The 13,744-nt window shown below is 41.5% G+C and overlaps 1 protein-coding gene across 3 annotated transcripts in view; it reads right to left on the reverse strand.

Annotated features, from left to right (window-relative positions):
• Nucleotides 1-13,744, reverse strand: part of ACSL5 (acyl-CoA synthetase long chain family member 5) — a 52,187-nt gene that overhangs the window by 10,814 nt on the left and 27,629 nt on the right. For all 3 annotated transcript variants that reach the window (XM_012447997.3, XM_012447996.3, XM_012447998.3), the window contains exons 4-13: nt 11,843-11,907; nt 11,603-11,704; nt 8,003-8,102; nt 6,970-7,148; nt 6,152-6,184; nt 6,014-6,065; nt 5,131-5,204; nt 4,695-4,772; nt 3,439-3,573; nt 324-458 (exon numbers count right to left, since the gene is read on the reverse strand). In XM_012447997.3, the coding sequence (XP_012303420.2) occupies nt 324-458; nt 3,439-3,573; nt 4,695-4,772; nt 5,131-5,204; nt 6,014-6,065; nt 6,152-6,184; nt 6,970-7,148; nt 8,003-8,102; nt 11,603-11,704; nt 11,843-11,907 (953 nt within the window). The remainder of the gene's footprint in view (nt 1-323; nt 459-3,438; nt 3,574-4,694; nt 4,773-5,130; nt 5,205-6,013; nt 6,066-6,151; nt 6,185-6,969; nt 7,149-8,002; nt 8,103-11,602; nt 11,705-11,842; nt 11,908-13,744) is intronic.

The following is a 13,744-nucleotide window of genomic DNA, read 5'->3' on the forward strand; positions in this document are numbered from 1 at the left end:
ACAGTCTACTAGCAGTTAAGTTTTTAGGTAGTCAAATATACATAAACTCCTGACCTCAGGTCATCTGCCCACCTTGGCCTCCCAAAGTGCTGGGATTACAGGTGTGAACCACCACACTCAGCCTGACTTTTTTTTTTTTTTCTTAAACCAACTCCCTTTAGTAATAAAGTAGTACAAGAAAGATTTCAAAAGGCAGTGGACGCAAAGTCTGAAAGGCTCTCCAGTTAAAGGGACGCCCAAGCAGCAGCAGAAAAGCAAGTTCTGTGGAGTCAGAAGGTAGCCCAGAGATTTGTCTGACTCCGTCCAGGACCTGCCCAACCTACCTGGATCTTTTTAAAGATGAGCTTGTCCCACAAACTGTCACACCTGATGATACCCTTTTGAACTTCCTTGAATTTACTGGCAATAGCCAAATTCAGCAAGAACTTCTTCAAGGGTGTCTTGGCTTCATTTTGTACCTGTAGGGTGATAGCTCCTTTTAGTTGGAAACCTGTTGGAGATACTCACCAAGGCCATTAGTGAGCAAGAAACAGTGTGTTCTAGCTTCATGAGGAAGTGTTCTCACACTCATGAACTCGATTGCTGAATATTGATGAGCCCAGAGAATCATGGCCATGCTCAGAAAGAAGTGAACTTAATGCAGAGCTCCAGTCATCCCACTTCCTGCCCCAATTTTTAGTCCTTGGAAAACAACTTGACAACTGAGATAAAGAGGGACTGCCTACACAGTCACTTGGCATGGGGGGAGGCGAAGAGGGTACTAGTTAAAAAAAAAAACAGCTCAATGGGCACCACCTCTAGGGCTTTTGATTTGGTAGGTCAAAGTACAGCCTAGGAATCAGATTTGTTAAATCAAGTATCATGTCTTCCTCCACTCCTTCTGTGATGCTTCTATAACTGAACTCGGATAATTCCCACCCTTCCCAATATACATGGTGCCTTTAACCACACCATACAAAACCCAACAGACTTGCCTACTTTCCTACTAAAGTGATTTCTTCTCTTTGGGCTTAATTCTGACACCATTTTTCCAGCTCACATGATTTCCCTGGTCTCCCTGACTCTGGCCTCACTGTTCCATTAATCAGACTTCTGCCAAAGGACAGCTTCCCCACGTACAGCTCAAAGAGACCTCCTTATTTCCAAAATTAAGTCCTGAACACCATATCTGGCTTTCAAGATCCCACCCTACTGGAGTCAGATTCAAGGCAATTTAAGACTTTTTTCTTGTTCAAAATTTGAAGAATATCTCTCTATCCATCTTCCATGTTTACACTCCTATTTTTGGGCCTCCAGCCAAGCAGGGGTGATATTTTTTGTCTTTTAATGCAAATTGTGCTCTAGGACATAAGTTTCTTCTTATGCCTATAACATTATCATTGTGCCAGTATGTCATAATCTCTCTCCAAGATCCATGCTCAAATGCTTCCCGCATCACGTCATTCCTGAAACCTCCCTCAACTAAAAGAGATTTATCTTTCTTCAACATTCACAAGACTCACCCTCTCTCAACAAGTCACTGACAAAGAGCTAGTATTAGAGACCTCTGCTAATAAAGTCCTTCATTTTAAAAATACATTCCAGAAGTGAACTGTGTATTAAGTATTATACTATACAATAACTATCTCTGAAAAATAAAAAAAGTCCAACAACATGAACAAAAACCATAACAACAACTCAATCTAATAATTGTGCAGCATGATAAGAAAGTGTTGGAATTGTTATCAATTCTGCTAGAACACTGCCTGCTCTGTCACTGGAGCCCTTTTAGCATCTGCTGAGAGTGCTAAGAGTGAAAGGAAGTGTTAGAATCTTGGAGGTGGTTGGGGAGGAGGGGAGGGTTCCAAAGCATGTGAAGAATGGTCATGCATTACTTTCTCAGGGATCCCACCCCGAGAATCATCAGATACTATATTGCTTGGGTTCAAATAGTTTCAATGGCTCCTTGAAGCAATCAGACAATTTAAGAATTGAGTGAGAAATATACAAAACAAGGTTGAGACATCTTGTGCCAGGAACCAAGGAAGCTATCAGAGGCTATAGGGGTATTATCAAAAGGACACACGAGCAACTTGATGAGGGTTCCCAACTGCCAAGATGAGGCAATTAGAACATCAAGAAGAATGACTGACACTTTGGGAGGCTGAGGCAGGCAGATCACTTGAGGTCAGGAGTTTGAGACCAGCCTGGCCAACATGGTGAAACCCTGTCTCTACTAAAAAAATATTAAAATATTAGCCAGGTGTAGTGGTGCACAACTATAGTCCCAGTTCTCGGGAGGCAAGAGATCACTTGAACCCCGGAGGTGGAGGTTTCGGTGAGCCAAGATCGTGCCGTTGCACTCCAGCCTGGGTGACAAAGTGGGACTCCGTCTCAAAAAAAAAAAAAGGAATGACTGAAATTTAAAAGACAAAGCTGAAAATTATGAAGTCCTAAAAATACAAAGGGAAAATCTCATTGGCTACTTTTGAAGATTGCTGAGGCACAAATTCATTCTTCTGAAGATTAAAGAGAACTAAGGAATATTCATCAGGTTTTATGGAAGAATCTCAGGTAAGAATTCAAGAGGAATGGCAGAATTACAGAAATCGCCATTCTGGTGAAAAACAGAGCAGTGCTGGTCATCCAGGACAGCCAAAATGACTAGTGAAGCTTGACTCTGCTCTACTCTTTATTAGATGTGACTCTGGGCAGGTTATTTAACCTCTGAGGCTCATTTTCCTCATCATAAGTTAGAAATAATAGGTGTAAGCATGATTTATTATGCTTTTGTGAGGATTCAATGAGAGAATGCACCTGAATTGTGTATCATGGGGCCTGGCACCTCAGCAGGGGAACAACTGCCCAAGATGTCTGCTGAACCCTGAGGGGCTCCCCAAGTCTCTGAGTCAAGCTCTTTCTCCAGATCAGGTCCAAGTCATCTTATCCAAGGAAAAGGGGATTGTACTTATTTATTTTTAATTTTTCATTTTAATTTTTATTTGTTTATATTTTGAGATGGAGTCTTGCTCTGTTGCCCAGGCTGGAGTGCAGTGGTATGATCTTCGCTCACTGCAACCTCTGCCTCCCAGGTTCAAGCAATTCTAGTGCCTCAGCCTCCTGAGTAGTTGGGATCACAGGAGCCCACCATCACACCCAGCTATTTTTTGTATTTTTAGTAGAGACAGGGTTTCACGATGTTGACCAGGCTGGTCTTGAACTCCTGACCTCAGGCAATCCGTTGGCCTTTACTTCCCAAAGTGCTGGGATTACAGCTGTGAGCCACCACACCCAGGGGGATTGTATTTATAATGGCTTTTCACAGCTGGGCCTGTAAACATGGCTTTACGTAGATACTTGTAGAGGGTGGAGGTAAAGGTAGAGTACATCTCATAGTAGTACAGAGTTCCTTCACGCAGGCTCACATCACAGACAGTCCCTCCAGCTGAAAGTCAGTACCTTATCGTAGATCCTGTTAAGGAGTCGAGGCACTGTGGGAAACACTGTGGGCTTCAAAGTCTTCATGTCATCAGGCAGCAACCGAATATCCCCTTGGAAGAATCCAACTCTGGCTCCACAGGAGTACACAACAGTCTGAAAACAAATCCGAATTGTAGAGCTCAGAGGCAAACGACCCCTTCAGTGGGCGCCTGTCTTGGAAGGAATTCAGGAAGTGGGCTGAGGCCCACAGACACTTTTCTTATACAGCAGCCCCCTCCCGATTCAGGACTCTGAGAACCTTCCCCCATTTATTTATGTTGCGGTGGCATGACAGATAAGACAGATATTGAGACCGTGTGGTCTCCTGAGCTCCACCACAGGTCTGTGTGACAGTCCAAGATAATCATCCTTTGTAAGACACCATTCATTATGTGGCACTAAGAAAGCACTGCCAATTAAAGCAGACCCTGCCTTCAAGTGTAAGACCAGCTCAATTTCATAAATTATGTTACAATATTTTTTAAGGTTTCTTAGGATCCATTTTTTATGAATCAGATATCATCACTTTAGCCCAAAGAACTGAATCTTACATTTTGACATTGTAGGCATCAACCATGAGCTGGTTGCAGAAGCATCTGAGGGTAGCGGGGAGCAGAGAGAGGACTTTCCAATCATACTACCTGTGTTTTTGAAAGGCTGACACTGCTCTCTGTTCTCAAATCAGCCTCAAAATAGCTTGAAAAGCCTGGAGTCTGCTCACAGAAGGGCAGACCTCCTCTGGTGCGCACCATGCTGACCACACCACCTTAGACACTTAGGTGTGGTGCAAAAACCCCCACGGGGGACATCTCACACCTTATGTGGATCAAATGCTCCTTCCCTGATCCTCTGTGGGGAACTTCCTTTTCTCTAATCCTAGATCTTTTCAAAAATTTTAACCAAAATAAAATTTAAAAAGAAGACAATGTCTTGTGTCAGCTCAGAATTAAGGGCAGATAGGAAACCCCTGACTGTGATGTCACTGGACTCACACACCCCCATGAAGGAAGGAGTAAGTACAGTCCTCCCCGGACACATGCAGATTCAGCAGAGGAAAGCTCTGCAGGAAGTGAGGAGTCATGCCACGACTGGGGCTCCCATGAGCCAACTCCTTGCCTGTGTCTCTCACATCAGAGAAAGGACAATAGATGCTGTGTAGCTGCCTTCGGAATTAACATGTGATAGCAAGTCAGGGCCCCACTGCCACACACCTGCCAGGAAGATAGAACACTTACCTGTACAACTCTCTCAAACATATGAGCCAGAGGGAGGTAGGATATGGTCACATCTTCGGTAGTGACCTCAAAAGTATGCTATGCAGATCAGGGAAGCAAGAGGAGGCAACATTGCATTAATGCCAACTTTCATTTCCAATGGAGATTTCAAAACTACCTCCTCCCAGAACTACCATAGACAGTTGTACATGTGGTACACTGTGTATATCTGAGATGCCTTGAACTGCATATAGTGTAGAAATTTGCAGTGATCCTAAAAGACCAAGGCTTGAAAATGTACAGTCCTCTAGACAAAGAACACATTGGTGTTTGTCCACACTCAGGCCTTTAACCCGTGTGTGTGTGTGTGTGTGTCTGCCTGTTCTAACTTCAAAAATAAAAATCTCATGACAGATTCACATTTTAATGAGAGCCTCTTTTTCAACTGACCACTGACCTCCACACATTTGAGAAAGGCAGCAGCATTTGAAACAATATTTTGATGGGTTATCATAGCTCCTTTGGGGTCACCTGTAGGAAATAAGAGGCGGTGAGAAAGATACTTTATGTAGTTAATAGGTAAACTTTGGCCTTGAAATAAACTAGATTCAATTGGTTCTATTCCAGAAGGCCAAGAACATTTCCTGTCACTGCATCTTTTCGATGGCATATGCCTCTGTTTAGGAATAATTAATGCCCCCCGAGAGCCTACTGCATCGTTGATCTTCTGCCACTACAGAGGGCACAGCTGTGATTTCAGACAGATGCACAGTTGCAAAGAAAAATTCAAATTAACCCTCCCTCTCCCTCTGCCCCACACCTTGTGCTGCTTTTATGTTTGGAATTCCAGATCTACCAATATTATCTAGTAATATGGTTATAGACCTTATAAACTGGGCATGCTACAATGAATATAACTGTAGACCACGATGGACCACATTAAAAAGCATTAGGCATTCTAACAGATGGGTGGATGTAGGGTGGGGTTGAAACCCTCTATGGGGAACTATCACTAAGTTATCTCGATTCAGTGAAACTATTCCAGTGGTGTCAAATCAAGAGACTGGTGGGTTGGACTGGGGGGAAAGTTGACTTTCTGATGTCATCTTTTAGACCCCTGAAATCTATTGAATGTAAACACTTCTCAGTGTAGTAAATGAAGTTTATTTACTTACCTTTATGTTTTTCCATTTGGGAATTCACACTTAGAAGCCTTAGGTTGTGAGTCCCTAAGAATAGGGTTCTTTGGAGGACATATTTACCAGCCTACCCGTGGTCGAGAACTCAAGCCACATTCTTGGCTGACAAGGGACCTGAGGTTCAGCTTCATGGGCACTGACCTGTGGTCCCACTGGTGAAGCAGATGATGCTCAGGTCTTCTGGGCTAGGAGGCTGGAAGAGGAAGCACAAGGGCTTATTCTACCATGAACTTTGAGAGTTGACGGACAAGGCTCAAATTCAGGCAGAAGAAGACTTACCACAGGTTTCCTGAAGTTCTCTTTGCCTAGGTTCTATATGAACAGAAAATCAAGAAAGAAAGACATTCATTGAGATGGACATACTATGATAAATGTGGCCCTCTCCCTCCCTTTCCCGTGAGAACATCTCTATGGGGATATGAGCAAAATTCCAACCTGGATCAGGACCAGAAGCCAACATTCAGGAACAATGGAAGCCCCAGGGAAGAGTACACAATTTTTCTAGAAAACTCATCTACCTACAGAGGACAGATGTGTGTTCAAACTTCCCATCGTACTCAAAAGTTACAGTCATCTAGGATAGGACCATTACTAAATTTCTTTTTTGAATGAAACGAATAGCTAACATTTCAGAGCTTATTTCATACCCATCACTGTCCTGATAATTTTACATCAATGAATGAATCTCTTTACAAGATCTTTGTGAGGTAGGGATTATTTTATCACCATTTTATGGACTGGAGAAAGGGAGAAGAAGAGGTTGCCCAAGGTTGCCTAACTAACAGATGTAGAGCTGGCATGTGAACCCAGGCAGTCTGGCTCCAGGAGCCACATCCTTTAACTATTACTAAACTCCTATTAATACATTCTCCACTTAGAAGTCTGTGCAGCTGGCCACAGAACTTTGTCCTCTTCTGGCACGAGTTTCAAAGTTTTCTTGTGGAAATTATTCTCAGAGCTTCACAACATGAGTCCAATTTACTCCTCAGGTGCCACCCCTGGAGAACAAGAGCGCTATCATCTTGTGAAGATATCTTGCAAGTTGCCCATGGTGTTGGACCAGCATTGGAGCTGCAAGCTAAATTTCAGACCCATACCTCAGCATCAAACAGGGATAAGATCTCAATTCCACTCTTCTCCCCTCTTTGCTTCAGGTCATCATCAAAGGGGTCCATAAGGATGACCACCTTCAGGCCTTGGGTTAAGCCTTTCTCTACATTCTCTATCAGGACGGATGCCTTTTGGGGTGTGTCACAGATCACTGTGGCAATATCAGCTGAAAGCCAAAACAGAACCAGAGGTCATTCTCCTGCTCTGCTAAGTACCTGATTGCCTTGCAAGGAGGAAGAGGTTTTAAAAATTTTCAAAGTTAACGGGTATCCAAAGGAGATTACACCTGCAAATCAGATTTATAATGTACAACCTGAAACATTCCACTGATGATAAATAAACTTAACTGAAACAGAAGCATGTAATTTTCTTGCATGCTGCCAGCATATTTTACAGTTTGTAGAGGAACCACAAAATTCCTTCTGCTTAAAAAGTCATTCAGACAACCTAAACAGGTTACTGAGGCGTGGTTCTATCAACTTGTTTTATTTTGAGGAAGAGAGTAGGGAATAGAAGAAAAAGGATGGGGCAAATAAGATGTTTAGCTAACAAGTATTTTATTATTCTGAATTTTAGCATTTGCTTTTATACATGTTTACATAAAGTTTCAAATGATGTTTACTGTGTAAAAGGACCTACTCACTTAATCTACTGGTCTCATGACAGAAAGTAACATGTTAGGTATGTGAAAGGGCTGTTACTTGCCCATTAAATTTGGACTTGTTTCTCTAACAATGACAATTGTTTTCAGCAGACTCATCGTGGACATTGGTACATGCTGATTAACTCTATTGACTGGATTTACAAAGGTAGCAATTAAATCTGTAGCTTTACTGTGATTTAATCAATTAAGCTCATGCTACGGGCTTTTATCCAGTGTGTTCAAACTAGAAAGACATGAACATTTTCTGACCACAGCATTTCAAGTTTGCTTAAACAAAAAGAAAAAAAAAAAGCAGAAATTGAAGAAATACTCAGCATTGAGAAAGAATCAAGTTGTAATGTAATAGCAAAGTTTACCCTTGTTGACAATATGTATGATGGCTTCTGCTCCCAAGGTGTCATACAGAGGTACGGCTACCATGGAGTATGTGTAACAAGCCAATTCAGAGATGATCCACTGTATAGAGAGAAGTTTAAGTAAGGACTGGAGGGCACACTGAAGAGTATTAGTTCAGTCGTTCAGCCAACAAATACTATCTGGCTTTTTGTCTTGTTTCGTGTTTTTTTTGAGACAGTGTCTCACTCTGCCCCCCAGGCTGGAGTGCAGTGGTGTGATCATAGCTCACTGTAGCTTTAACCTTCCAGGATCAAGTGATTCTCCCACTTCAGCCTCCCAAGTAGTTGGAACTATAGGTACATGTCACTACGCCCAGCTAATTTTTGTATTTTTTGTAGAGATGGATGTTTCACCATGTTTCCCAGTCTGGTATAAAACTCCTAGGCTCAACTGATCTGCCTGCCTGGGCCTCCCGAAGGGCTGCGATTACTTTTTTTTTTTTTTTTTTTTTTAATTGCATTTTAGGTTTTGGGGTACATGTGAAAAACATGCAAAGTTGTTGCATAGGTGCATTCATGGCAGTGTGATTTGCTGCCACCCTCCCCCTCACCCATATCTGGCATTTCTCCCCATGCTATCCCTCCCCAACTCCCCCCCCCCCCGCTGTCCCCCCCACTCCCCCGCAACAGACCCCCGTATATAGTGCTCCCCTCCCTTATTTGTTGACTTTTATGTAAAAAAAAAAACATCACTGTGGGGACATAGAAACAGTTGCTAATACGTCTATAAAGTACATTTAAATAAGGGAGATAAGATAGTCACAGAGACAACTGCAATACAGAGGTAGACCAGAATACAAAGGCAGAGTGTGATAAGTTCCATCCCTAAGAGGTATGGAAGGCACTAAGAGCCTTGGGGTGGCAGAAATCACTCTCAAGGGTGAGGCAAAGGCTATTTGGGACTGCTTGTGGGAAAGTGATGAAAACCGGGCAGAGCTTTAGAGGACTAGCAGGATTTGGTTATGGGGGTAGAGGTAGATTTAAAGAAGAAAGTGAATGAACAAAGAATAGTGATATGGTTTGGCTGTGTCCCCATTCAAATCTCATCTTGAATTGCAGTTCCCATAATCCCCACATATTGTGGGGGGTACCTGGTGGGAGGTAATTGAATCATGAGGGTGGTTACCCTCATACTGTTTGATATGGTTTGGGTGTGTACCCATTCAAATCTCAACTTGAAGTGTATCTCCCAGAATTCCCACGTGTTGTGGGAGGGACCCAGGGGAGGTAATTGAATCATGGGAACCAGTCTTTCCCATGCGATTCTCGTGATAGTGAATAAGTCTCATGACATTTGATGGGTTTATTGGGATTTCCACTTTTTCTTCTTCCTCATTTCTCTTGTTGCTGTGCTATAAGAAGTGCCTTTTGCCTCCTGTCATGATTCTGAAGCCTCCCCAGCCATGTGGAACTGTAAGTCCAATTAAACCTCTTTTTCTTCCCAGTCTTGGGTATGTCTTTATCAACAGCATAAAAACAGACTAATACACTGTTCTCATGACAGTGAGTGAGTTCTCATGAGATCTGATTTTATAAGGGGCTTTCCACCCGCTTTGCTCTCGTTCTTTTCTTTACTGCCGCCATATGAAAAAGGACATATTTGCTTCCCCTTCTGCCATGATTCTAAGTTTCTTGAGACCTCCCCAGCCCTGTGGAACTGTGAATCAATTAAACCCCTCTCCTTTATAAATCACCCAGTCTCAGGTATTTCTTCACAGCAGTGTGATAATATACTAATACAGGTAGCATGACATCGTTGTGTATAAACATGTCAGCAAGCTTGAAGACTACAGGAAATAAAACTGGAAAGGTAAGTAGGAATCCGTTAGTGATGAACCTTAAATGTCAGTTGGGTGTTATAGACTCAATCCTGTCTCCGTCTCCCCTCCTCTGGCCCAACCCAAATTCATGTTGAAACCCTAACCCTCAATGTGACAGTATATGAGATAGGGCTTTGAAGAAGGAATTATGGTTAAACAAAGTCATAAGGGTGGGGTCCTATTCCCTTCCTTCAGTGAAGAAGAAGGGACACGAGGGATACACATGCACAGAGAAAAGGTCATGTGAAGCCAAAACAAAAAGGTGGCCGTCTACAAGTCAAGGAGAGAGACCTCAGGAGAAGCTAAACCTGCTGACACCCTGATCTTGGACTCCCAGACTCCAGAACTGTGAGAAAATAAATTTCTGTTGTTTAAGCCACATGGTCTGTGTATTAGATTATGGCAGTAATAGCAGACTAACATACAGTTGATCCTTGAACACATTGAACTATGAGGGTCTGCTTGTGGATTATTTTCAATAAAAGTTACATCAAGGGTGCCCATACCTCCTGCCTCCTTTTCCACCTCCTCTACCTCTTTCACCTCTGCCAGGTCTGAGACAGCAGGACCAACCTCTCCTTGTCCTCCTCCTCAAGCTACTCAAGGTAAAATGACTCAGATGAAGGCCTTTATAATGATCCATTTCCACTTAATGGATAGTACATACATTTTCTCTTATCGTTTTCTTGATGGCATTTTCATTTCTCTAGCCTACTGTATTGTAAGAATGCAGTATACAATACATATAACATAAAAAGTACGTTAATCAACTGTCTATATTGTCAGCAAGGAAGGCTATCAGTAGTTAAGTTTTGAGGGAGTTAAGCTTTATGTGGATCTTTTTACTTAATAGGCATTCGTGGTCCTAACCCCCATGTTGTTCAAGGGTTAACTGTATCAGATTCGGTGTTAAGTTCCTAAATTAGAGTCAAGGAAAACTTTTTTTCTATTGTGGTGGAGTGTGACAAGAATGGAGTATGTAGATTCACCTAAAAATACAGGTGAATATTTTTGTATTTGTATTAGCATTAGAACTGAGACTTGCAATTTGTGAACTTTCAGTAAGATCCACATGTAACTTAACTCCCCTAAAATCTAACTACTAATGCCTTCTGTTGACTGGAAGCCTTGCTGATAACACAGACAGTTGATTAACACATATTTTGTCTGTTATATGTATCATATACTGCATTTCCAGTGAGCATATGAAGCATAAAAAGACTTCTTCTGGAGATAATGAGCCTGATGACTTAACAGAAACTTGGACATAAGCTTGATTCTATCATCTTACTGTCTAAAATCTGCTTCCAACTCACTGTGGAAACATGGCTATGGCCAGACTCCATAGCAATGAGTGGCTGAACTTACTAGTTCAAGTACAAATTGCAAGTTTCAGTTCTAATACTAATACATCCTTTCCACAATATCTTCAACATCTCATTTGGTGGTCCCTCCTAGCTTCGTTATTTTCTTCGTGTATCAATCAGACTGACTTCAAATGACCCATGATAGACTGAGAAAAAAGAGAAGTCCAAACACCTAGGTAAGAGTGCTAGACACTTCACCAGAAATAAGGCAGGTTCTGAGTTGGAACTCTTAAAAGCAGAATAAGCATTAGAAAATTTTAAAAATAGCTTTGGTAAGGCATTAACAAGTGTCAGAATGCTGGACTGGGAATAGCAGTTGAAGTTTTTAAGCTTAACCCTGATTCATTTCCTTTAGTTAGCTTCATCATAGTTACCTCTGGCCTATTCTGAGCAAAGATGCCAACAAATTGGTCCGGTGATGCTTTATATCCTTTATGCAAGAGATAGGAACCCAGATACTCTGCTCTATCAGAGACCTACAAAAAAGAGAGATGGGGTGAGAGAGAGAAAGAGAGAGGAGAGAAGAGGTCAAGAACCAAAACTGACCAATATAATATCCTGTAGTTTAGAATACTACATTAGAAAGAATCTGTCTAAAACTGGACTCAACTTACCTGTTTGTAGGATAGCCATCTGTAGGGCTGGTTTGGTTTTCTATGTCCCAAGCAGGGCCCATTGTCTAAAAACATAATATTAAAAGAAAATCAACTCCAGCTGCAAATTCTCTGGACCAGAGAAGCTAAAAGGAGTTAAGAAGGGGCAAGACACAAAGGATAAATCGAACAAGGATCTGAGTTTCTCTTATATGTCCAGGAAATTCAAAGCCAGAAAGCACTGGGTTCTCAAAGATGAAGAGTCTTATAAACTATACTTGAAACATTTAGGAAGCTATACAAAACGAGACTGGTTCAGTGTTGAATATGTGACCTCCATGGTGATGTAGACATTCAGAGAAAGCTATCCATATGGGGCTAACTCACAAAATGTGACCAAGTAAACACAAACAGCCTGTATTGAAAAATCTTGGATTGAACAATAAAAAGCATGCTCATAAAAATATAAAAAATCAAAATATGAATCATAATCTCATCACCCAAATACCATGATTACACTGATATATTATTCTATGGTGCTTTTGCATAGCTTGCGGTTATAGTCACTCCCCATGTTTGGAATGAATATAATACTTTGATACCTTGCTGCTTCTCCCAGTGTGAATGTAAGTATTTTCATGTCATTATTTCTTCTCTGTAGGGGTTTCAATGGCCAGTTGATGGGGGGTTCTATTATAGTTGACTTTATTTCATCATGGATATTTAGATTGTTTTCAAGTCTGACACCTTAAATTATGCTAAGTATTTTCCAATTGGTCATTTTAAATTTAGAACGTTTCCTTAGAATAGAGACCCTAAAATGTAATAAGGGAAGGAAATGGGGGCCCAGAACAGTTAGGCTTTTGATACATAGCACCACAGTGCTTACTTGAGCAGATGTGACAATTCACTTTTCTCCTGCTATATCAAGGTTTATCACACTCTCATAGACCACTAAATTGTGTCTTTAAAAATTACCTTCAGGTTTGATAGATTTGAAAAGTTATTACTGTAGTCTAAGTTTCTTTAACAGCTAGTAAAGTGGGACCTTTTTCCTTGTTAGGTTTTATTTACTCTCATGACTAATTTGTTCATGTACTTTGCCCATTTGTAGAAGAGTATCATCTAAGATATCAAGGCTTGTAAAAAACACGGAAACACACACACAGGTGCGCACACACACATTTGACAATAGAAAAATTAAACTTCTGAACATCTAAACTACTCAGCCTTACTTAAAATAAGTTTGGGAACATGCCTTCACAAGAGTAAATGGTCGTCTCAGCTTTTAAAGCCAAGCCAAGGAAGTAGTGGCATTAAGCTGAAGAACACATTAAGGGGCTGAGAAGCCCTCAGGTCTAAGCCAGAAGGAGGCTGTTTTAAGTAGACAAGTAGAAGAGAAGGAAAATTGATAGAGAGGATCTAGCCAAATTGCTAAGAGGAATTCAGGTCTTGCCAAAGGGAACTATTCAGAGAGTTACTAGGAATTCAGAGGCAAGTAAGTGAACTTATAGACTAAGTGATGAGGAAAAAGGAAGGAAAGCAGGGAAGAGATAGCCACTCTGATTAAAGAGATGTGAAAATGAATGAAGAGGCTGTGTACAGGAAACATTAGTTCTTTTGCTTCCAATTGAAACAGCTGCATGAAAGCCTAAGAGGTAACGTTTCAGACTAACTTTCCCTGAAGCATGGCTTTGTCAGATAATGGAAGCCACTTGCTCCCCCACGGTGTGTGCCTTGGGTGGTCTACCAATGAGATCACTTGTACTAACATTAATCACTAATGATAGCTACCAATTATTGAATGCTTACTCCATGCCAGGCACATTAACTCGTCTTCCCAGCTATTATCATTCACATTGTACGAAGAATTGTGAAGGACTGAGACAGCTTGGTCAAGCTCACTCAGCAAGTGGTAGAGCT

Source organism: Aotus nancymaae, unplaced genomic scaffold (assembly GCF_030222135.1).
Source record: "Aotus nancymaae isolate 86718 unplaced genomic scaffold, 86718_ANA_hifiasm-v0.15.2.pri h1tg000010l, whole genome shotgun sequence".
Taxonomy (NCBI): Eukaryota; Metazoa; Chordata; class Mammalia; order Primates; family Aotidae; genus Aotus; species Aotus nancymaae.